This window comes from Pseudorasbora parva, chromosome 1, assembly GCF_024679245.1.
Source record: "Pseudorasbora parva isolate DD20220531a chromosome 1, ASM2467924v1, whole genome shotgun sequence".
NCBI lineage: Eukaryota > Metazoa > Chordata > Actinopteri > Cypriniformes > Gobionidae > Pseudorasbora > Pseudorasbora parva.
The window spans coordinates 64702342-64726835 of record NC_090172.1 but is presented as its reverse complement, the minus strand read 5'-3'; the positions used below and the strand labels follow the sequence as shown (position 1 = coordinate 64726835).

The 24494-nt window shown below is 38.9% G+C and overlaps 1 protein-coding gene across 1 annotated transcript; it reads right to left on the bottom strand.

The window, feature by feature from the left end:
- Positions 1-3384: 3384 nt before the first annotated feature.
- LOC137080546 (C-type mannose receptor 2-like) lies at positions 3385-21272 on the bottom strand. Its single transcript, XM_067447579.1, has 3 exons — positions 20983-21272; positions 4138-4482; positions 3385-3973 (listed from the first exon to the last, which is right to left on the bottom strand). The coding sequence occupies exons 1-3, from the start codon at positions 21224-21226 to the stop codon at positions 3609-3611; spliced, it is 954 nt and encodes a 317-aa protein (XP_067303680.1). The 5' UTR covers positions 21227-21272; the 3' UTR covers positions 3385-3608.
- Between the last annotated feature and the right edge of the window lie 3222 nt (positions 21273-24494).

Genomic DNA, 24494 nt, shown 5'->3' with positions numbered 1-24494 from the left:
AGTCATTCTTAAAAAGGGAAGATGTGTTCGGAGTTTAGCCGACCGGATACGGCGAATGTTTAATCTGTCAGCGAGCTCTGCTTCACCTTCGTTGCTCTGGTTGGTGTAGCGCTATCCTATCGCGTGCAGAGGGAGTTTGAAAGACAACCGTTTATCCGCCCCTTGGATCGAGCTGTAAATGGTGAGTTTCCAGACCAAACATCTTGATGTGGGTCTGGCTTGTCAGGCTAATTCTTCTCTGCAAAATCACAAAACAAAATGCACACAAACATGCCCCTGCTCTTCATATACAAGCACTGAACATCGCTGATTTTAATGAAGAAAAACTATATGAGGGTCGAGTAGAACCCGGACTCTTTGACACGGTTTACAAAAATTCTAACACCAGACTAAGTAATTCAAATTCTTGTTGCAGATCTATGCATTTATTCACTAATGCAAAGAATCTTGGGATTAATAATATACTTAACATAAATTATCGGAAATATTGTTTGCAAATTGTCCCAAAAGGATTATTTCCCAACTAGAATGAGACCTAGAATTTAACTCACTGTTCAGTTTCTTTATGCTTCATAAAAATAAAAAATAAATTGGTTCCCCCAATGTTCAACACATGGTTACGGCCTTGCTATATTGGATAAATCCCAATACAGGATTTGCCCCATTATACTTTATCGACATGAATTGATAGGTCAAACAGCCACTCAATAAACAATGCACTTTTTGAGTTCACATGAACAACGGTTTAAGTTTCTCGTCAGACTACAGAAGAATACCATAATTCCTCTGTTCAACTATAAGACATTGATAGTCACGCAAACCTATAGTAACCCAGACAAAACACATCATTGGGAATAACATGCCTTACCTTAACACAGAATCGACCACAGAGGCCTGGGGTCAGCCTCCTTCGCTGTTCGTCCAGAAATCCTAGAAGTGGATATTCATTTGCACTGCAGCGCCACGATGGTCATGATAAGAATAGCATGTGTAGTTATCTTTATTAAAGTGAATTAGATTTAAATCACCGTCATGCATGAATGAATTATTTTTGCAATTTTACACATAATAATCCACAATGATCACTTTACAGAAAAATAAAATTGCACTTCAAACTAACACACTGTCAATATTGTTTGAGACCCCCCAAAAAATTTACAAATCACGTTTTCAAGAGAGCCCATGTATTGTTTAGAGAGCCGAGCTTCCCCATAGTTCACAGGCCGAGTGGCACACTTTATTTTGTCAAACTTCTCCATCTTTCCACTCATGGTATGATAACAGTTCAAACTCCTGGATCCATCCTCTCTCATTCTCGACTAGGTTTGCTTCTAAGCGCAGAGCTCCTGGGGTCTTCAACTAACCCATTGTTTAACATATTAAGTCTGACTTCATGTAATGTGTTGGAGATGTACAGGAGACCGCGTGATTTATCTGCCTTTTACTCGTGTCTGTCTATAATGAAGATGGTGACAATAGCGCCTAACAGTGTTCACTATATTACATTACAACATAAACACGTCACACATAAGAGAGTCTGCATTAACCAAAGTTCTGAGAAGTGTGTGTGTGTGTGTGTGTGTGTGTGTGTGTGTGTGTGTGTGTGTGTGTGTGTGTGTGTGTGTGTTTTATAAATGCCAGGACAGAAGAATGCTGCCTGTAAATGAGTTTATTTGAGCTTGTGCTCATCTGAAATAGTTCAACAACATGTACAGGTTGCAAAATATTTTATACTTAACTTTAAGAACAATATTTCATTTTATTGAGACACATATACAATCACGTTGTAATGATATTAATATTTTAAACACACAGGATTGAGTAGAAGAAAGTATCCACACCACCAGAATGACAAGATCCCATGAAATCAACTGACGTGGCTTGTGCTTTACTTTTTGCCAATATGCTTTACTCCACATTCTTGAAGCATGATCTTCTACTTTCTAGTTGACTGTAAGTACATTTGAAGAGTTTGTATCAGAAATATTGAGTTGTGTTTCTGGAAGTGAATGACTCTACATTTGAAAGGTAAATAAAGCCACATATTAAAACTCATTTTGATTTCATGGGGTCTTACAGTGCACATTAGTATTTAAAAAATGTATATTAAAAAATCTCATATGATACTCTTCAGGTACAGAAATGATCATCGTACTTTGATATAGACTTGGTCTGCATTACTGGGAGCGCCCACGAAAATGTCATATCGGTTTATGCCGTGGGGGAAAGCAAACTATTCGAATGAAAGCTCCTTGAACAAGCTCTTGATCTTTACTCTTTGTAAGGATAATGAATGATTTCTGCTTGGTGCAATGCCGAGAAGTTGCAGTGTGGCGTTCTGCACCTCTAATAAGTTAAATCTGAAGGCCGAATAAACAGACAGAGCTGTTCTTCAGTTCTGACAGTCTGTGAAAATACATCCATTACAATTTAACATTTTCATTACATGATGCTGGGATTATTGTAAAGGGACTTCGTTTGTCTGGCTATCCCCAGACCAAGCTGAATCTTTAAAGATTGAACTTTGGTCAGTGGAGTCTGCTCTGTGTCTTCTACTGCACAAGAGGTGTGATCAACGGGCATAGATCAAATGACTCTGAACGCAATTGGATAGTCCTTCAACCAATAAGACGTCACTTCTCTATCCAACATCGTGTTAAATCCGCCAATAGCACCAGGTGGATAAGCTGGTTTGTGACTAGTCCCTCTAGATTTGTAACAGAAGCAGGACAGAAAAATTTACATTAGCTGTTGGCCGAAATCAAATCCGTTTACCCAGTCGAATATTTCACTAATTGCCAATTAAGTCACACTTGTCACAGAACTCAAAGAGCATCTTATCTCTATGAGATGGCACATGGCAACAGAAAGCATGAGGATATTGATGTTTGAACATTTAAATGTTTTTTTCTTTTGTTTGTTTGTTTCATTATGGGAAGAGCTGGACTAATGTTACTTCGTGCTCCCAAGCTGACATATACAGTCCCTTTACACTGTTCGACACTTGAATGACAGTTTCTTGTCAAAATGCATTCTGCTTCCCCAAATATTACATGATATATAGCCTACATAAATCACCCAGTCTACTGATGAAGACGGTGGCTGTAAAGTAGTGAACTAAAAAAAACGTAAATGAACATTTAACATTAGACTCTCTCTGCGCATTTTATGTTTCTATTCTAGCCCAAACAAACATATACATAAATAAATGCTCTTTAAAGTGCACACAGCATATTCAGAAAATATCCTTTTCATAGCACAAGACAAGTTTTTTTTTTATTTGTGGACCATCGTGTATTTTGATGAGAATATGCTGTTTCTGTTTGTTTTTTTTGTCCAGTCACAGATACTGTATGGACAATCCGACCCAATACGGCTCAGGTTTTCTATGTACTGTATATTGATCTGTCGAGCGGCAGAAGTGATTCTACATAAACCGTTCTGGGTTAACGTTTCAGTCAGGGGGAAAGGATTGTTTTCCTCCAAGCCACGCCCCTATGACACAACACCGACCAAGTCATACCCCGCACATTATCTGATGAAAAAATTATAAGAAGTGATTGCTAGTTTAAAAAAATGCCTTTATGAAAAAAAAAAATCATTGTCACTTAATATCGGCTGCAGAGGAAGTTGAGTTTGTGAGTCTCAGGACGGCTGATCCAGCGCTGATCTCCTCCTCCAGACTGAACTGCTCCAGATCTCACTGTATTCTCACAGTCCTCCTCTCCTGTGCCGTTCCCTGGAGCCCATTTGTGATAACACACGGTCTCTCCGCTCACCCAGAACCAGATGCCCACAGTGCAGGAGTGACGTAAACCCAACCACACCTCTGCAGTAGACGCCGCTTTAACCACATTCATCACCTCACGCTGCATCTCCTCTGAATGAACCGAGACCAGATCCACATGATTCTGTCTGCAGTATCTCAGAGCTTCAGACCACGTCCGGTTCTCTTTGATCAGAATCAGTTTATCTGGACACAAAACAAACCACAAGCAAAAACTAGAGAGAGACTGATCAAAAACAACATGAAGAACAAACACTGTGGAGGAATCTGTCATGTCAGACATGTAGCGTGAACTTTAAGATATCTGGAGGTGATGGATGGATTGTGTGTGTTTGAGAGGATCTGCTCACCTTCATGACACACAAAAGGATATGGGTTGTTACAGGGCTCATCTATCCATTGCCCCCAAACGTTCTTACTGATTGCAGCACAGTTTTCATTACCTCTAGCATTATTAGGTTCACCAGCACTCCAGTATCTGAATGAGGAGTTCCTCTGATCTGACCACTGCCATGAGTCTCTGAACAGACCGATCCAGACATTATTAGATATGAGACTATCATTGATGAACTTCTGAATCTGTTGATCCTCATTCTGGTTCCTCACACTGACCAGATCAGTGTGATTCTGTCTGCAGTAACTCTGAGCGTCTCTCCAATTCATCATCTGATTGACAAAGACGAGTCCTGTGCTCACTTTAAGAAAAACACACAGAAACAGATTCATGAGTCAGTTTGTTCATTATTTTTACACTGATTTATGGTTTTGATGTGAATAACAGTAGCGGTGGAGCATCAGAAACACGTAATTCAAAGAATTTCTACAGCTTATGATATATTAAATATTCAGAACATATTCTTGATGATTTTGTTGACACAACATAAAGTAATATTTGTGAATTGTGTGATAATTTGGTAACACTTTACCTGAAGGGGTGTGCATAAGACTGACATGACAACTTCATAATCATGACATGACACGTGTCATGAATATGAAGGAGTTTTATGCATGTTTATGACAACTGTCATTAAGTGTCATTCGCTTAATTATGTCATTTTTAATGCAATGATGACATTTCAGAGTTGTCTTTATGACAACTTGACATAAACCAATACATCATAACCTGTCAGTGTCTTTGTCATGACAACTTGACATTACCAAGACAACATAACCTGTCATAAACATGACATAACAGATTATCAAATTTAAGAAACTTACTTAGCTTATAGGGTTAACCTTAAACTGTTATGTGGTTGGTTTGATGTTGACTGAGGCCATTATAATGTCATACATTTTTTTCAGTGGCAAAAGTTTAATTTGTCATTAAAATGTAATTAGGTGTTAATACGCTGTCAAATTATTTTTTAATAACAGCATCATTAATATTTTTCAGTTCACAATGTTTTATTTTATTTTTTAAGTTTCCTCCACCAGCTTCAACAGAAGGTTAGATAATAGACAATTTCAAATGTCTTAAAAATATGAAAAGGAGTTCGAGAAATAAAATCAATCATTTAATTTAAGACCTGCCCTCTCACAGAACTGACTCTTAAAAACACAAGGCATGAATTTATACACAGGTGACCAGCACCAATTAACGCAAAAAGGGGAAAACACGTACACAAATAATGGCCATTACACAAAATAAACATATATATATATATATATATACTATTGGAAACATCTAACTGATGCTATCTAATTCAGTCACTGACTGTAGTACATGGCAGTAGCTTTCAGCCAGGAGAAGATGTCGTCAGGTGGCGTCCAACTTTCACGGGATGTTTCGACCCTGAACCACAACACCCTCCAGTTGGCGGGTCGGCAGTGGTGGCCAGTCACTGCCCACCTCCTCCTGGCCCCCAGCTCAACTCCTCCCTCCTACTCCAGAGCCAGCAAGACGCTCTTTCTGCTGCCTCACCCAACCTACGAACAGCTACCTTCCTTTCCCTACCTGCCAAACCCAGAGCTGTGAGTGTTTTCCACACAGACTGTGCCGGGAAACCCCTACACCCGACCTCAACCGGGAATAGCCAGGTCTGCCACCCTTTGGCCCTACACTGCTCAACGAGGTCCTGATACTTGGTGGCTTTCCGCTCGTAGGCCTCCTCGCACCCGTCTTCCCATGGAACCGTCAGTTCAATCAAGATTAGCTTCCTTGCCTCCTCCGACCATAAGACCATGTCTGGCCTCAACTGTGTTTGCACAACCTGGGGGAAGACTAGTTTCCTTCCCAGGTCCACCCTCATCTCCCAGGATTGTGCTGCTTGCAAGAGGCTCTTCTTAATCTTCTTGGGGCTGGTGGTTTCTCCCCCTCTCTGATGAACTGAATGGCTGTTACCGGCCTTATAATGGTCTGGCGCTTTTTCTGCCTCTCCCGCTCCAAGATGTCAGCCAGTGCACTGAGGACGTTGTCATGTCGCCACCTGTATCTTCCTTGGCTAAGAGCTGTTTTGCATCCTGCCAGTATATGCGCCATTGTTCCCCTCCCTCCGCATAGCCTACACAATGGGTCCTCCCTCATTCCCCATCTGTGGAGGTTTGTTGGTGATGGAAGGGTGTCATACACTGAACGGAGCAGGAAGGAGATACGAAAAGGCTCCAGTCTCCAGATCTCAGACCACGTGATCTTCCGCTTTGGCAGGTCCCACTTTGTCCAGGCACCTTGCAGACCGAGTTCGACAGCCCTAGACTTGCGCCTTTCTTCCTCCAGGTGTCGGACCTCAGCTTGAATCATGACCCTCCTCTGCTTTGGGGAGGGTAATGGCCAATGGATAATGGCCATTACACAAAATAAACATATATATATATATATATATATATATATATATATATATATATATATATATATATATATATATATATATATATATATATATATCAACATCATATACACACATAAACAAACACAGAAAAATAACACTTTGTCAAATGACTTCACTTTATAAATTATCTTCCGATGTATAAAAATAAGAGAAATAGTCTTTAGAGCCCCACCCCGGGCTGAACAAGGAATGGTTGTGGCTAGATCCTAAGCCGGGAACATTATATAGGGCCAACGTTTCCGCCCGAACCCCTTTTGACGGTGCACCAGCACACGAGACTCCACCATAACAAACAGAATGGTAAGAATAAACTCAAACTATTCGTTAAAGAGTGAGCGAAAGTTTAAATAAAGTATATTAAACCCAAAATAACGTTGTTGTGAATTGTTTTTACTTACTGCAAACTAAATTGACATTAAACACCTCAACAAACTAACCTGACTGAGGCTCTGCCAACAACTGTTACAGCGTACACAGCGTACACATAACCAGTGGTGCCACCATAGACATCATCATATAGGTGTATATGTCTATGCCACTCTATCATTTTGAGTTATATTAATAGTTTTTAATGACTCTGTACGATTTCCTCTATGATACCATATTTCAGGTCAAGCTAAATATTCATGACACTGTTATAAAATAATTTGACAGAGTATTGACACTTAATGACATGTTAATGACAAATTCAACTTGTACCACTGTAGTTTAGGTCCAGAAATATATTCATGACAATGTTATGAAATAATTTGACACTTAATGACATGTTAATGACAAATTAAATTTATAAAAAAATCATGACATTATAATAGCCTAATGACAGCCAATGTCAAAACCAACCACATGACAGTTTAATAATAATAATAGATTTTATTTATAACGCACTTTTCATTCCGAAGAATCTCAAATTGCAACAAAGGGAAAAAATAACAATACATGAATTACGAGTAAAAATTACATCTCAACATCATGCCAGACGCTGATGACGCTAGCATGGAGCAAACTTCAGCCACCATGCAGTTCAAGCCCGAGGGAGACCACCAGTGAGCAGCCGACACCCAGAAGAGAGAGCAGCCGCAGCGAGCAACATCAAATGTCCTTCAAGCCAAAACCAACCACAAATTCAAACAAAAACAGAAGAGAAGCGGTGAAAAAACGGCAAACAACGTCCTCTCAGTGGCTGCCAGCAATCAGCAACAGTCCCAATAGTAGCTCTGTTAGACTAGTCACAAACATAAGAAAATATAATAAAATCTAAAGTTAATAGTAAAGTTAACATGATTTGTGGGTGGAGAAGCAGCGAACAGACAACGCCAGCATCCTCTCCCCCACGTTGCCTAGCAACTAATGTAATGTAAACCCAAAAAGCTAAGTAGTTTCTTAAATTTGATAATTAATCTGCTATGTCATTTCATGTCTGTTTATGACAGGTTATGTTGTCTTGGTAATGTCAAGTTGTCATGACAAAGACACTGACAGGTTATGATGTTTTGGTTTATGTCAAGTTGTCATAACAAAGACAACTCCGAAATGTCATCATTGCATTAAAAATGACATAATTAAGCGAATGACACTTAATGACAGTTGTCATAAACATGCATAAAAACTCCTTCATATTCATGACACGTGTCATGTCATGATTATGAAGGTGTCATGTCAGTCTTATGCACACCCCTTCAAGTAAAGTGTTACCAAATTGACAAATGCATATTGTTGATAAATTAAAAATTTAACTCTTTGTCATGTATCTTGTTTTTCTAGTTTCTATTTTTTGTTCTTTTTTTTAATGGACAACGTGCCTGTGTGAGTTCACTTAAAGCTGCAGTCCGTAACTTTTTTTTGGTTAAAAAAATTCTCCAAAATGAATTTCAGCCAATATTCCAATATTCAAAACTATCTCCTCACCTCAGCCCGATTCACAACGGTAAGCTTGTAATAATGCGTTATAATTTAATATATATATATATATATATATATATATATATATATATATATATATATATATATATATATATATATATATTTGGCTGGGGTTCAGGCCAAATTCTGAGCCCTGGAGCCCTCCCCGGACAGCTCGCCAAATACGCATAATCTTTACTCTATTTACTTTGATGTAAGTGTGAACTAGTGAAACTATTTAACCTGATTCTCTGATTATGAGTTGAACCAAGAGATAGGACCAGAGATAGAATGAAGACCAGGAGTCAGGATGTTCAATCAAATGAAGAGAATTTACTGAAGAATAGTTTGCAGTTTCATCGGTAGAGCCAGCTTCAGAGTCTCTCAAAGGAGGTCGCAGGCCAGACTTTACCTTACACAGAATTACCACACCAATTATACCAATTCCAAAAACAGGATTTACATCATTATAGACACGTGGAATATTACTGATTGGCATTAAGTCTAAACAATATGTCACGCGAGAATAGATAGATGTTGTTGTTGGTAATCAGGATGTATACATCAGACAATCCCAAGATTGGGGAAGCGTTGACTTTGGGGGGGGAGTCCTAGAAAGGTGCCGAGAGGTCTATGGTATAATGACACGTGGTCCACTCCAGTCAGAAAGACCTGCACAGAACACGTAATAACACACACACACACAAGACTCTAGGACACATCTCCCCTCCAAGGTTGGTGCGTCATGTGAGCTTATCAACAGGACAAAATGTCAACACCACATGACAAAAGAATCTCCAGAAAGAAAAATAGGACTAATGTCCTCTATCTTATTCTATAAAGAAGTATAAAGCAGTAGAAAGACAAAAAAATGTAATTCTATCAATGGGAAAAATCACAGTATATGAAAGGGAAGAAATCACAGTTGGGAGACTAAAAATTCTCCCACCCCTTTCCGTCCTGGGGTTACTAGCAGACAGGATTCATTTCTTGGAAGTCCTAACTTTCTCTCCAAGGCCCTGTTGGTCAGGACTTAGAGATAGAAGTCAGGCTATCTATGTAAGGGCACAGAGATAGGGGTCAGACAGTCTCGGTCAGACTGTCTTTGTCAGACCGTCTCTGGAAAGCAAATTAGAAAACCAATACAGTAGACAAAGAGTCGAAATCATATTTAAATAATAGTTAAATGTATTAATGATCACATAAAATTGATTGTCAATAATTCATTACTTTGAAAGGATAATAACTGATTATTTAATTCATGAGGAGGATATATATATATAAAAAAATCATTTAAAAGGATAAGATGCATATGATGAAGATGCATATGATGAAAAGGCAAGGGTGTCGGCCCCCGACCCTTTCATTCCCCCGTTTTAAGACCAATGTGGGGTCCAATACCGCCACGTCTGGTCTACCAGTGAGGTCGCTACGGAAGGTGTAGTGGTGACTCATGCTCCCCTGACGGGGGAATGAAAGGGTCGGGGGCCGACACCCTTGCCTCTTCATCATATGCATCTTCATCATATTAAGCATTAAACTCTGGGAAAGTTTTCAGTAATCCAGTGATCTAATTCATCCAAACAGTGCTAATGTAAGGCCAGGCTGATACACCAGAGAGAATAGACTCACAGCACGTTTTAGTGATTTGTTCAATTTCTTCTGTAGATTTCTCCACCCTGTGTTTGAACAAGGTATGACCTCGGCTTGTCAAGACTTTTTACCACTACCGCTGGCTGCCAACAATTCTCAGCTCTCAGTCTCACTCTTTCTCCTTCACTCAGAGTAGGCAGGTTTCTTGCCCTATGATCAAAGTAGAACTTTTGCTTGTATTTTTTCTTGTATAGCAACTGCCTGTCCTTTAGGCTTTGCTGAACATCTTTGTGCAGTTGTGGCAATTGTAGCAGCTTACTTGCTGTTGCCAATCTGGTTTTTAATCTACATCCCATAAGAAGCTATGCAGGAGACAACTTCACTCGTCCTAGTGGTATATTCCTGTATTCAAGAAGAGCAATGTAAGGATCCCCTTGACTTTCTTGCATTTTCTTGAGGTTTTTGATGGTTTGTACAGCTCTTTCACTTTGACCATTGGACTGAGGATATCTTGGACTTGAAGTTGAGTGTTTGAACTCCCAGTCATCTTTGAAGTTTCTGAATTGAGCACTCACAAACTACGGTCCGTTATCTGAAACAACATCATTTGGAATCCCCTGTCTTGCAAATATTGATTTCAGTGCAGTTATTACATGCTGGCTTGTTGTCTCTGTCAACTTTGCAATTTCCGGAAATTTTGAGAAGTAGTCCACACACAATAGGGAATCTGCTTCGTTGAAGTGAAAGAGGTCAACTCCTACCTTTGCCCATGCTCTGTCCGGTAGGTCATGACTGACAAGAGGTTCCTTGGTATTGTTCCTCTTGGAAGTATTGCACACAGCACACTTTGACACCACCTCTTCAACTTGTTTTCCCATGCCGAGCCAAAACAATACATCTCTTGCTCTCTCTTTGCACTTAACAACTTCCAAATGAGCTTCATGAATCCTTTGCAGCATTTCTGCTTATAGATTTTGTGGAACTACAAGTCTCGTGTTTTTGAACAGTAGTCCTTCTGAGAGGGTCAGTTCTTCTCTGAATGTCCAGTACTTTCTTATTTCAGATGGCACGTATCTGATTTGTTTAGGCCATCCTGTCTTGACTACTGCCATCCCCATCTGCAGTTCTTTGTCTGCTTCTGTAGCTTTCTTGACAGCTTCAAGTTTCTCTTCTGAAATCGGTAGACACTCTGATAACTGATGTACTTCCAAGTCACTGTCCAGTAGTTGTTCTGTTTTTTCCTCCAGGTAGGCTCTGCTAAGTGTATCTGCTATTTTCAACTCCTTTCCTGGTTTGTAGGTTACATGCAGATCATAGGGTTGAATTTTCAACAACATCCTCTGTAGTCATGTTGGTGCTTTTTCTAGAGGCTTTTTGAACACTGTCTCTAGTGGCGTGTGATCTGACTGCACTCTTACTGGTTTGCCATATAGGTACTGGCTGAATTTTTCACAACCATACACAATTTTTCAATCTGAGCATACCTTTTCTGGCAGTCAGTCAGGGATCTTGAACCATATGCTACAGGATGTCCATCCTGCAAGATGACAGCACCTAAACCCTCTCAGCTTGCATCAACAGAAAGAGTCACGTCCTTGTTGACATCAAAGAATCTGAGAACTGGTGCATTGCTCAGTTGTAACTTCAGCAACTCAAAACTCTTTTGCTGTGAAGTTTCCCAGTGCCACGCTACACTACTTTCCAGGAGTTTCCTTAGCGGCGCACTGAACCAGACAGGTTTGGGACGAACTTCGCAAGATATTGAACCATGCCAAGAAACCTCATCAAGGCAGCTTTGTCTTGTGGCTTGTGGCTTAGGCATCTTCACTTTTGCTTAGATTTTTTCCTGGTCTGGCTTCAAACCTTCTCCACTCAGTACATGTCCTATGTACCTTATTTCTGCCATTCTGATCTTGCATTTTTCACAATTTAATTTCAGGTTTATGGTCCTGATTCTCTCTAGAAGCTGCCTGAGCCTTACGTCATGCTGTTCTACATTTTCTCCCCACACAAGTATGTCATCCATGATATTAACGACGCCATCCAGGTCCTCTAGCCTTTGAGCTATGCACCTCTGGAAGACTTCTCATTAACATTCTGGTGTCTCTATTTGGTATGCTTCTCTGACTAAAGTAATATTACAATGACAAAAGATGATTTGTGTTCAGTATATTTTAACTAAAGCACAGTCCACTGAGACTTTGTGTTTTGTTTTTGCTTAAAGGGGGGGTGAAACACTCAGTTTCAGTCAATCTCATGTCAATCTTGAGTACCTATAGAGTAGTATTGCATCCTTCATATCCCCGAAAAGTCTTTAGTTTTATTATATTTATAAAAGAAATATAGGCTGTAACGAGTCTTTTCTGGAAAAAAAACGAGTGGCTGGAGGCGTATCGTGTGGGCGGAGCTAAAGAATGACGAGTGCGCACAAAGCGGTGACGTCCACAAGCGTGGAGAAGAAAACGTTACTCTAATAAACCATGGCTATCGATCATATTCAACTAATACAGATATGATCCAGAATCAGATCCGGAGGCTGAAATAAACTGAACAGGAGAAACAGCAGCAGCAGCAGGACGTCCGTCTCTGTGGTATGGACTGTATTTAGTGGCCTGTCAACATTTGTGTGTGTTTACTCGCAGTTTATGAGGACATGATTCGGTTTATGGACTATTGTATGTGACTAAAACTTAGCAGTAGCAAGCAAAGCGGTTTTGCACGTCAGACTAGTGTAACGTTATACATAGAACAACAACGGAGTAACCGTTAGCGCATTTGAATGAAGAAGCACGCTTTGTGAGAACGCTAGGTTTATGTTTGGGTGGTTTTACAATAAACAAACTGACACCTATAGTGGTCAGCTAAACAAATGTATTTAAACACACACCATAGATCGCATGCTCCATTGATAAATTAACTAACGTTATACACGATCATGTCGTTTACTGATGTTTACTCACGCGACGATAGCCGACAGCACAGACATTTAAAGCAGTTTAACTCACCGGCTGCTTCCAAAGCAGGACCGAACCTTTATCGCTGGGACCGCTCCGTCAAAAACACACTTCTTTGGTAACATTGTTGATTTTGTGATGTCCTGATAGCAGTGACTGTGGAGATCCACTTTTGCGTCGCGACTGAAGCGATGTTGTGAAGCTTCCCGTCATTTCTGCGTTCAAATCGGTTCAAATGCAGCGCTGCCTTCCCGGAAAGCTATGCGGACGTGTTGAAGTCGCTTGATGTCACCCATAGGAATAAAGTGGAGCGTGGCGCGTCAGAAGTGTTCACGGACGACTGGATCTGCAGCTGAGAGACTGTTTATGGGCGTGCATTTCCTCTAATAATAATAATGAATTTTATTTGTAAAGCACTTTACATTTTTACAATCTCAAAGTGCTACAAAACACCAAGTGGTAGTAAAAAGCCACTTTTAAAAAATAAAAATAAATAAATAAATAAAATAAAAAATCCTCTCTCGCTCTAGTCACGCGCGCGCACCCACCCACCCTTCCGGGAGAAGAGCCCGTACGGCCCATACAAGGACCTTCCACTCTGTCGACGTCAAGCGGACCCATACTCGAAAAAACTCTCCGAAACTTGTGAGAAACCGGAAGGAGTATTTTTGACACAGAAATACTCCATCAAACGTGAAACTTTGTCTATGTTTAGGATGGGAATCCATGTCTTTAACAGTGTAAAAAGCTCAGTATGCAACAACATTTCACCCCCCCCCCCCCACACACACACACACTTATACACACAAAAACACATGCACACACAAATAAACGCGTGTCATTCAAAAAGCTAATTTTGTGATAAAAAAGCAATTATTCATCAATGTAAGGAATAAAGTGCACAGCAATGAAAGCATGTAAGCAATCAAGGTTGCAAAATAGACACACACACTCACTCCCACACGCACACACACAAACAAACACACATAGGGAAATATGAGACTGGTGAAACTGTAACAGAGAAATGTGAAATTCAATGAAATCAATTAATCAAATTAAGAAGAGACATTGGATTCAAAATGAAAAAAGTCATACACTATGTCTCTCTCTTGAACACACACACACACACACACACACACACACACAGAGAGAGAGAGAGAGAGAGAGAGAGAGAGAGAGAGAGAGAGAGAGAGAATGAGAGAGAGAGAGAGAATGAGAGAGAGAGAGTAGAAGATCAAAGGATATAATTATTCCTTAGTAACCTCCGGGCCTATTGCAGCACCTGTTTATGAAAATAACTAGAATTCACAAGCCTTTCTACAGAGAGCTGTAAATCCACTAGTGGTAAAAATGTGCTATTGCAGGATAAAAATCCTCAATGTGTCCACTGGATGGTACCAATCAATCAAAAATTGCTTTCATGAGGCCTAGGCTTGCCTCTAAAATGAAATACAGCTTTAAAAATAAATAATAATAATAATAATAATAATAAAATATACATTTTCTACTATATTCCATGGGAAAAAATGGGTCATAATTATTGCATAAATATTAATTATAAATCAAAATTATCTCAAAACACCCAAAAAAATTTAAGAAAAAATATTATAGGGCAAAAATATATTTATTGATTTTACAAAAAATATTGGTAACACTTTATAATAACGTTCAGTTGTAAGTCATTTATAAGTGGTTAGTTAATGAAGAACTAATAATTTACAAAACATTCATAAATGATTATCAAGTGATATGCTAACATTTTATGAATGTTTTGTAAATTCCGTTACAAGTCATTTACAAGTGATTAGTAAATAATTAACTAATGATTTATGAAACATGACTACGCGTTCATTAATGATTAATGAGTGATTTGTTAATTATTTTACTTATATTTAGTAGATTCAGGTATATGTGATTTACAAATGATTCGTTAATAATGAACTAATGATTTACAAAACATGACAATGCATTTCATAAATGTTACTTTTTTGTATGTTTTGTAGATTCAGTTATAAATTATTTACAAGTTATTAGATAATGATAAACTAATCATTTACAAATCATGATTATACATTCATAAATGATTAATATGGTAACGATTTAAAAATCTGTCATAAGTTAGGCCTATCTTTAAAAAAAAAAAATAATAATAAAATAATCAAACAGATCCTTAGTAAATGGTTAAGTTGCTAGTTAATATATTATTAATCACCGAAATGTCAATATACCATTATCTCAATAAATTGTTAATCATGAACAAATGATGATCAAACCATTAGTAAATGATGAGTAGCCCATATAATGTATTGATGCATATCCCAATATATCAGATCAAGATGCATTTAATTCTTTGCATTTGTAAAAGTAGACATGATTTTATAAATATAAATAGGCTACTTTTTATTGCAAAAACTGACCAAAAACAGTATAAAAGTATTAGCTCATGTTGTATTCAACGTTTTCTGAAGTCATACGATATCTTTATCTGAAGAACAGAGTTGATCTTAATGTTTTAATCATTGAAATGATGATCCCTTTATGAACGCATATTTCTCATTCAAATAATACTCCTGTCCTGACTCTTTAGCATGACGCAATCGGTCACATGACACACGAGAGCCAATGGCATTTTACAATCAAAGCTGACGTAATGACGCAATGGGTCACGAGACACACGCCAGCCAATGCTGTCAAAGCTGACGTGACGTTTCTTCCAGGCGGCAGATTTTGAAATATGTTGATCATTAATCATTGGCCGGTGGATGGACTCGACGCTGCTGATCGCTTCTGGGGATTTACTTCACACAAACCAATCGTTTGGCCTCGGGACACTTGGAATATTTGTACTTTTTGAATAAATTGTTCCTGCAGTCGTATCTGCCAGTTTTTTTTTTTTTTTTTTTTAAACACAAACGGGTAGGTTTAGGGAAGGGATTGGTTGTGACGAATTGGAGTTAAATGCTTTCAGTATTTCGATGAATTACCTATTTACACATTTCTATTGCAACAGGTGAGGAATAGCAGAATTTAATTTTCACATTTAATGTTACATTTGTTGTAGCAACCAATGGACGCATTTGCAACGGGTGAGAAATATCTACAAATGACGTGTAAAACATTTACAAGTGATGAATAGTCTACACTTTAGATTAGGGGACGCAGAAAGCGTTGTAAATGCCTTGTATACTTGTACAGATCATTTGTAATGGTGATAAAGATTTGTAAATGATTTATTCATGCGTTTACAACATCATCTCTAACAGGAGATGAACACCAAAAATGACCCGAAGCGTTTTATAATTATATTTATTTTGAATCATAGCTTCATCGGAATGGTCCGAAACTTGTGACTTTATTGGTACTTGATATATGAACACCCCAAAAAAAAAAAACTGGGGACAGGATTTGAAAAATGTAAGTGGTTGTAAAAAAAAAAAAAAAGTCACACTCAGGACCTTCGGGTCATAAAATGACCCCCATAGGAAATGAATGGGAAATTGGCCAAAATATAAAAATACAGTTTTTTTGTGCGTATAATCTACAAATCAGCCAGGATGCAGAGAAAAAGGACTCAACAGTGAAGGGGTGAATCTCTAAAACATCAAGAGTTCAAAACAAACAAAAAATCCACACACATGCACACATTGGGTCTGTAAATCCATTAAAGTGGAAAAAATATTGCATGATAAAAATGCTCAATGTGTCCACCAGATGGCACCAATAAAATTGGAAAAATTGTTTTCATGAGTCCTAGGCTTGACTAGCCTAGAAATCTAGACGCATCCTAGCAGCAGCAAATCTAATTTGCCCGCAAGGGTCGTCTAGGAACTCTCAATACCCTTCTGAGCTGTAATCGCCTAACTCTTGCCAGGCCAATCACATCGTGTATAGAGTCGGTGGGCGGGGCCATAATGACGACGGCCGAGATGCGTTTGCGTGCTTCTAAACACAGAAACTGGCGAACGCCGGCCTTTCGAATCAGCTTTGACCGCGACTCTGGAAGACTTGAGTTAAGCTTTTCTTTGAGAAAAGAACAAAGAACGTCACTGAAGTCATTCTTAAAAAGGGAAGATGTGTTCAGAGTTTAGCCGACCGGATACGGTGAATGTTTAATCTCTCAACAAGCTCTGCTTCACCTTCGTTGCTCTGGTTGGTGTAGCGCTATCCTATCGCGTGCAGAGGGAGTTTGAAAGACAACCGTTTATCCGCCCCTCAGATTGAGCTGTCAATGGTGAGTTTCCAGACCAAACATCTTGATGTGGGTCTGGCTTGTCAGGCTAAGACTTGACTCTAAAATTAAATAAAGCTTTAATAAAAAAATAAAAAAATAAAATAATTATAATAATAACATAAAATAAAATATTATATATATATATATAGTCCCTGACAAAAGTCTTGTCGCTTGTGTACAAATTGACCTAAAGTGCCGCTGAAATATATTTCTAATCAAGATTTTTTTACAAGAAATGGCTCATTTTAATCCCACCAGCTTTTGTGATAATGTTTCAGTGAAAAACTAAACTTTCAAAAAGTATTCTAATATTCACAGCTTGGGAAAGCCCATTGAGTCAATTTTTGCAAAGACATAAGTGTTGTCACCTTGTCATATGAGCTTCACCTGTGACTAATAATGGATCAATTAGGTCTCAAGTGTGTATAAAAAGAACCCCAGTACGCTAGACCTTCACATCAACTGCAACTAGACTTCTGCAAACATGCCTAAGATTCACCCTGAGACTAAAGTTTTGATTATCAAGAGGCTGAAGACCAGATCCACTGCAGATGTGACACCTTCAATGTGGGTGTGCGAGAGATCTGCAGGGTGGAAGGCAACATCAATAGTCTAAAATACCAAGAAATCTTAGCTACCTCTTATATTCCCAACCATAAAAGAGGCCAAATTCTGCAGTAGGACGGTGCTCCATCGCATACTTCCATCTCCACATCAAAGTTCCTCAAGGCAAAGAAGATCAAGATGCTCCAGGATTGGCCAGCCCAGTCACCAGACATGAACATCATTGAGCATATGTGGGGTAGGATGAAAGAGGACGCATGGAAGACGAAACCAAAGAATATTGATGAACTCTGGGGGACATGCAAGACTGCTTTCTTAGCTATTCCTGATGACTTCATCAATAAATTGTATCAATCCTTGCCAAACCGCATGGATGCAGTCCTTCAAGCTCATGGAAGTCATACAAGATATTACATTTGGATCTCACAGCGCCACAACTTAATTTGCTGACATATTTTTGTATTTGCAGTAAATTTGTTCAATTTCCGTATAGGCTACAAAACTTTTGTCTTGCCAAAATTTGACCTTTCTGTCTTGATTAAATGATAAATATTTTTTTGTGATCATTATTTATTTCAGTGCATTAAACATCATTTGAGAGGGTTTTAGCTTTTCATATGAGCTATTTCTAACACCAATTAATTAATTAAAAGTCAGGTTAATATCAGGTATTTCTAGAAAATAGATAAGCGACAAGACTTTTGTCAGGGACTGTATATAATTTTCTATGGGAAAAAATGGGTCAAAATCATAAAATTATCTCGAAACACCAAAAAAGAACACCTAATTTTTATCTTAATTAGGCCCTTCGGGTCATTTTTGACCCGAAGGTCCTGAGTGTGACCCATACATGAAGAACCCCAGAGGTGCCTCTATTATGTTTTTTTTCTTCTTCAAGTGTTTATTATAGCTGTCTGTGAATGTAAATGGGTAAATAATGTTATTGTCTTCTAAAAGAAAGAATCAAGTCTGAACTGCCTAAACAACTCATTCGGATGACAGATACAAAAAAAAGAAAATACATTTTCAGAGTACCTGTCCATGTTCTACATCAGCGATGGGCAACTTCGATGGTGACGAGGGCCAACATTTTTGTCATAATCTTCTTAAAAATTCAGTTTTTAGACACACACTGATTTGACTTTACAGCACTAGCTCACTGACTTTGACACATTTGTAAAAACTCCCATTTTGTTCAATTGCTATATTTTGATTATGAACAAAATATTACACTATTGATGCTGTTAAAGCTACCTCAGGACAGAGAAGTTACTGTAACACCAACAACAGTAGCGTACCGTGGGGTTTCAGTCAGGGCCATATATACAGTGGTGGGCCGTCAGGGCCAGCAGGGCCTTCTCTGCTGGCCCTGTCAAAATCATTATATATATATATATATATATATATATATATATATATATATATATATATATATATAGTTACGATTATATTTCCAGAAAGAATGTATTTATTTTTGGTGTATTTTCCATATGTCATCATCTAAACGCATCACAGCCCCGAGGACCAGCACTAGTAGAATAGCTTGCCTTCCATTGAAGCTGCTATTTTCCATTGGACCATAGCTTTGACTGACGTGGGTCATTAGCCAATCAAAATTTGATGTGTAGTGATAGAACGGCCCAGAGGCCCAGCGACGTGTCGGTGTGCTACCTCCTGCTGATGTCATCAGCCGTCTGAACTTTTCGCGGGTTGTGAGAATTCTGTGTGAAATAAATAATGGCCGCCGCGGATGACGGGCTGCGTGCGAATGATTGATCATGATGTCAAGCCGGTAATGTTAGCTAGCAAGCAGTGTTTTTTTCTGTTTCTTTGTATGTTCTGTTGGTCCGTATTTTTGTTTGTTTAAGAGTATTTGTGCCAGCTGATTTTGATTCTTTTCACCATTTGCCTAAACGGTGACACGTGAGTGCAGTATCATCTATAAAAAGTCAAATTGCCTTTTTGTCTCGCGTGTACTTTTTGCTTGCCCCCTTCCCAACGAACACTATGAAAGCAAAGTTCGTAGTAGTATTGCGTACAGTGCATTATTGTATTTTGCGTGTGTGTGTGTGTGTGTGTGTGTGTGTGTGTGTGTATTATGACACACAAGAGAGGGTGAAATATGAGGACATTGGCCATGTCACTTTTCAAAATGCTTATAAATCATACAGGATGAGGTTTTTTTTAGAAAGTAAAAATGCAGAATGTTTCCTGTGATGGGTAGGTTTAGGGGCAGGGGCAGGGGCAGTGTAGGGGGATAGAAAATATGGTTTGTACGGTATAAAAACCATTGCGCCTAAGGAATGTCCCCATATGTCACAAAAACAAACCTGTGCGTGTGGGTGTGTGTGTGTGTGTGTTGTTATGGCGACGGCGTGGGGCTTGTTGATCGTGTGTGTGTGTGTGTGTGTGTGTGTGTGTGTGTGTGTGTTTGTGTGTGCGTGTTGTTATGGCGTGGGGCGTGTTGATCGTTAGTGAAGGCCCTGACTGAAACCCCACGGTACGCTACTGTATATATATATATATATATATATATATATATATATATATATATATATATATATATATATATATATATATATATATATATAATGATTTTGACAGGGCCAGCAGAGAAGGCCCTGCTGGCCCTGACGGCCCACCACTGACCAACAAGTGATATTTGACCATAAGTTTTCCAGCTGGCTAATATTATTGTGGATGTTGTTCAGAACATTCTGTGGTCAATCTGGCTGTAGAAAGTGGTGTTACTGAACCTCGGAACAGGATTGAGCAATGTTCAACTGATGATGATACATTTTATTCTTTCTTTAATTCATTACAATTTATGTTGGTCAAAACAATGGTTTTTATTTTATTTATAATTTACAGTAGCATATAATTTTGGATGAAAATATAATTTTGTAGGCTGTCTAATAGCAGAAGCCCACAGCTATCAACAAAAAATTTAAACATGCGTTCCATATCAGATTATTTTCTATATAGAAGTTTATAGAATATAGTATATAGAACAAATTTGAAGAGTCTCTTCTATATTTATGACCACATTACAAAGTATCAGTAGTATTTCATTAAAATGTATATTTTTATAAATTAATGTTTGTTGTCATTGTATGGAGCTGCACTTACTGTTGTTAGATGAACTGCAGATGAAAGTCAGTCTGTCACTACATCCTCCATCTTCCCATTGTCCATTTTTCATAAAAGCACACTCGTCTCTGCCATCAGGTTGTCCAGATCCCCAGTTCAGATAGAGCGCAGGATCACCTGAAGACCACTGCCATTTATTAACACTCGTCCTCTGCAGCCCAATCCAGACATACAGACCTCCTCCATCAGGCAAACTCTTCTTCAGCTCCTTCATGTCGTTCATGTTGTCAGCGGTGGCCAGATCTGTGTAATTCTCTCTGCAGTATCTCTGAGCTTCAGTCCAGGTCTTCTCCTCGTTTATAAAGTGATACTGACGCTGAACACATTCAGATACGGAGCAGAGAGCTGTGAAAGAGAGGGTTTGATTTAATGCTTTTCATAACAGGGTCAAACCTGATGAAACTATAAACCAGAAATAAAACTACAAACACACTCACCAATGAGAAGAAGAACCAAATATAGAGTTTGCTCCATTTCTGAGGAAGAAACACATTGAAAAACTCAGAAATCAAACATTCACTGATTCATTTAGGAGTAAAATATGACCGTTTCAGTTTCTTAACAGCAGCATTAATGAAACACATAATCATTCAGACAATATGAACATCTCAAAGTCTAATTGTGTGTGAAGAATGAACATGTGAGTTGTTCTTACTTTAGAGGTTGTGTGTTTCTGTCCTGAGTCTGATGTTTCTGTCTGCAGCTTTAAACTACATGATTATTATATCTGCTCTCATCCCTCATTCAGCGCATCACATAATTTGGTTATTTCTCTAAAAAGCCCCATGTCATATTTCACTTCCTCTATATTTCTGTATTTTTCCAACTCTTTCCCTTTATTTGCATATCGATGTCTGTTCAGTGTTGGGCCATCAGGGCCTTCTCTGCTGGCCCTGTCAAAATAAAATAAATAAAACAATTATCCACAATTAAATGTGTCTGAACGTGTCTAAATGCAATTGCTGTCTATTTCAGTGCGTTCCAGTTATATTTCCAGAAATAAATGTGATTATTGTTTGTGAGTATGAGCTGCTTTTTCCATATATCATCATCTAAACACATCACAGCTCCGTGGACCGGCAGTAGAAGGATGGCTAGCCTTCCGTTAAAGCTGCCATTTTCCATTGAATCATATATTTGACTGATGTGGGTCATCACATTTTGATGTGTAGTGATAGAACGCCCCAGACATGATGTGATGAAGGGGACTGGATTGAGTACTGAAACTACTCACCACCCATCTGATGGTGAATATCTGTCCAATTCTCCAAATCTGCATATTCAGATCTGCAGCTGCTTCCTCAAACAATCTCACAATCTTTGCAGACTGGTGGTGCAGAGAATACAGCTTGGCAATAAAAAACTCAAAATGATTACATCCAGCAACCACATTCAAAGAATCATGGAAAGCCAATTCAATGCGATGGGCCAAGCAATGTATGGACTGGATGTTTGGAAAGTCACGCTTAAGTTTTTCCAGTGAGAACTGCAGCCCCATCTGTGGCGATGCTGATGAGGTGTTTCCCCCAAACTCATCATCTAATCCTGTGTGTGAAGGCTCACATCACATCTCACATACGATGAGATAGGCATGACCATGTATTCTGCTTTCGTCAATGGTGATGCTAATTTTTTTAATTGAGCTTGTGAATATTGGAAACAAACTTCTTCTGCTGGGCAATTTGATCTATAATTTCAGCGCAGGAGTGGTCTGATTCATGCGTAGTTCCCACCTTTGCGCCATTAAGCCCCTGAAGCTTCATTAAAGGGGTGAGCTTTCTGTAAGACAGCCTTATTTCCTGCATCATTCCTGAATGCATCGACGTCACTTTCCCGCCGGAACGCTACTCAGCCGGGGCTGAGTGGCAGAAGAGCCGCTGCGTGACAGAAGTTACTAGAGGAAAAGGTTGGGCTCGATATAGTGTTCCTTACAACTTACCACAGATTCAGTGATCCATGGATAATGACATGCAGCCAGGAATCGTCTTTTCCTGACATTTTTATGAGTCTGATTTTGACATTTATAATATTTATAACTGCAGTCATCACATTTCTTGAGTGAATCCCGCATGTATATGATGGGTCAGTGTATTGAAGCGTGTATGGGGCCGCTTGTCACGAATGGAAAACAAAAGTTTTATTCAAATTCTGAAAATATTATAGACCTATTAATAAAAATAAATAATGATTATATTGCCTAGAGAGCGCAAAGAGTGCTCCCTTTATAATCGCTAAAAGCTGTCACTCATTCAATAAACGCAATCTCACAAAGTCCCGCTATATTAATCAGTGAAGCTGGTATACAATGAAGCTCTTATTTTCCCAATGTCTGCACTTCCAGACACACGTGTTACTGAACTCAGGACAAACACTCGAGCGGTGAGTGGATTCCAAATTTAACACCTGTGATTGGCCAACTGCGTTGTAGAAATCTACAAACATGTCTGTGATTGGCTACATTACTCACCGAGGCGAAAACACGTTGGAAATGTAATCATTTGACGAGTGCAAATGCAGATACACACTCTTTTTTGCTAATAATATGCTATTATTACAAGTTCTTACAGAGGATTATGAGGATAACAGATCCTTTACGTTATGCCCCCAAAGCTGCCGTTTTAGCTGAGGGGGCTCTGGGCATTAACTGTAATACCTCCGTGTTCTAAGCACCAATCCGATTCGTTTTTTTTTTCTATAGACTGTACTCACAAAGATATAATGATCAAGAAAAACGCAAAAAATTTGCCGGAGTTGTCCTTTACTTAAACTGCCGTGATTCATTTTTGCCATGGCTATGATTAAAAATGATCAGCAAAAGGCAAATGATCAGGATTTGGACTGAATGTGTGAACCGCACAACCCACTTATGATCTGATTGATGAGCGGTGAGTTCATTAGTGAAGACAGGTGATACTGGGCACTGAGAGCCTTTAAAAACCTCAGTTTGAGGCTCCAGTCAAAGAGAGAAGTGTGTGTGAGATAAAGGAATGAGTTTGTGTGTTGAGAGGAAGGTTTCATGAATTAAAAAAAGACATGACAAACAGAAAGGAGAGATGTTTCCTTGTGTTATTTATTGTAATTGTCATAGAGAGTATACTTGCATTTGTTGATTGACAACCTAGCCTGGTGTTGGGATAGGTTGAGAGTGACTGTGGGCGGGACTAAGAGGGTAGTAACAGAATACAGAACGAGAGTGTGTTGATGCAGACGGAGACTGTTGTGAATTGTTGAATAAGTAAGTTCTTAGCAACGAAGTTGGTGTAGTGAGACTTATTTGACATGGTGTCAGAAGTTGTGGAGTAGTAAGAATGGCAAAATTTGCTCCATCCACGAACTTCACCTTTGATAGACCTCAAGATTGGGCCGCATGGCGACAGCGCTTCACGTGGTACAGGATAGCCTCGAAACTCACAGAGGAGGATGGCGAGGTACAAGTGAGTACCCTTATATATGCCATGGGACCAGAGGCAGAAAACATTTTCGGCTCGTTC

What these genes read in the sequence shown, in the direction of transcription:
- LOC137080546 (XM_067447579.1), bottom strand. Translation starts at nt 21,226, where the DNA reads ATGAACGACATGAAGGAGCTGAAGAAGAGTTTGCCTGATGGAGGAGGT. An exon ending in CTGCAGTTCATCTAACAACA is followed by an intron (nt 4,483 to 20,982) that starts GTAAGTGCAGCT and finishes TTTTTCTTAAAG; the next exon opens with TGAGCACAGGACTCGTCTTT. An exon ending in TCCTTTTGTGTGTCATGAAG is followed by an intron (nt 3,974 to 4,137) that starts GTGAGCAGATCC and finishes TTTTGTGTCCAG; the next exon opens with ATAAACTGATTCTGATCAAA.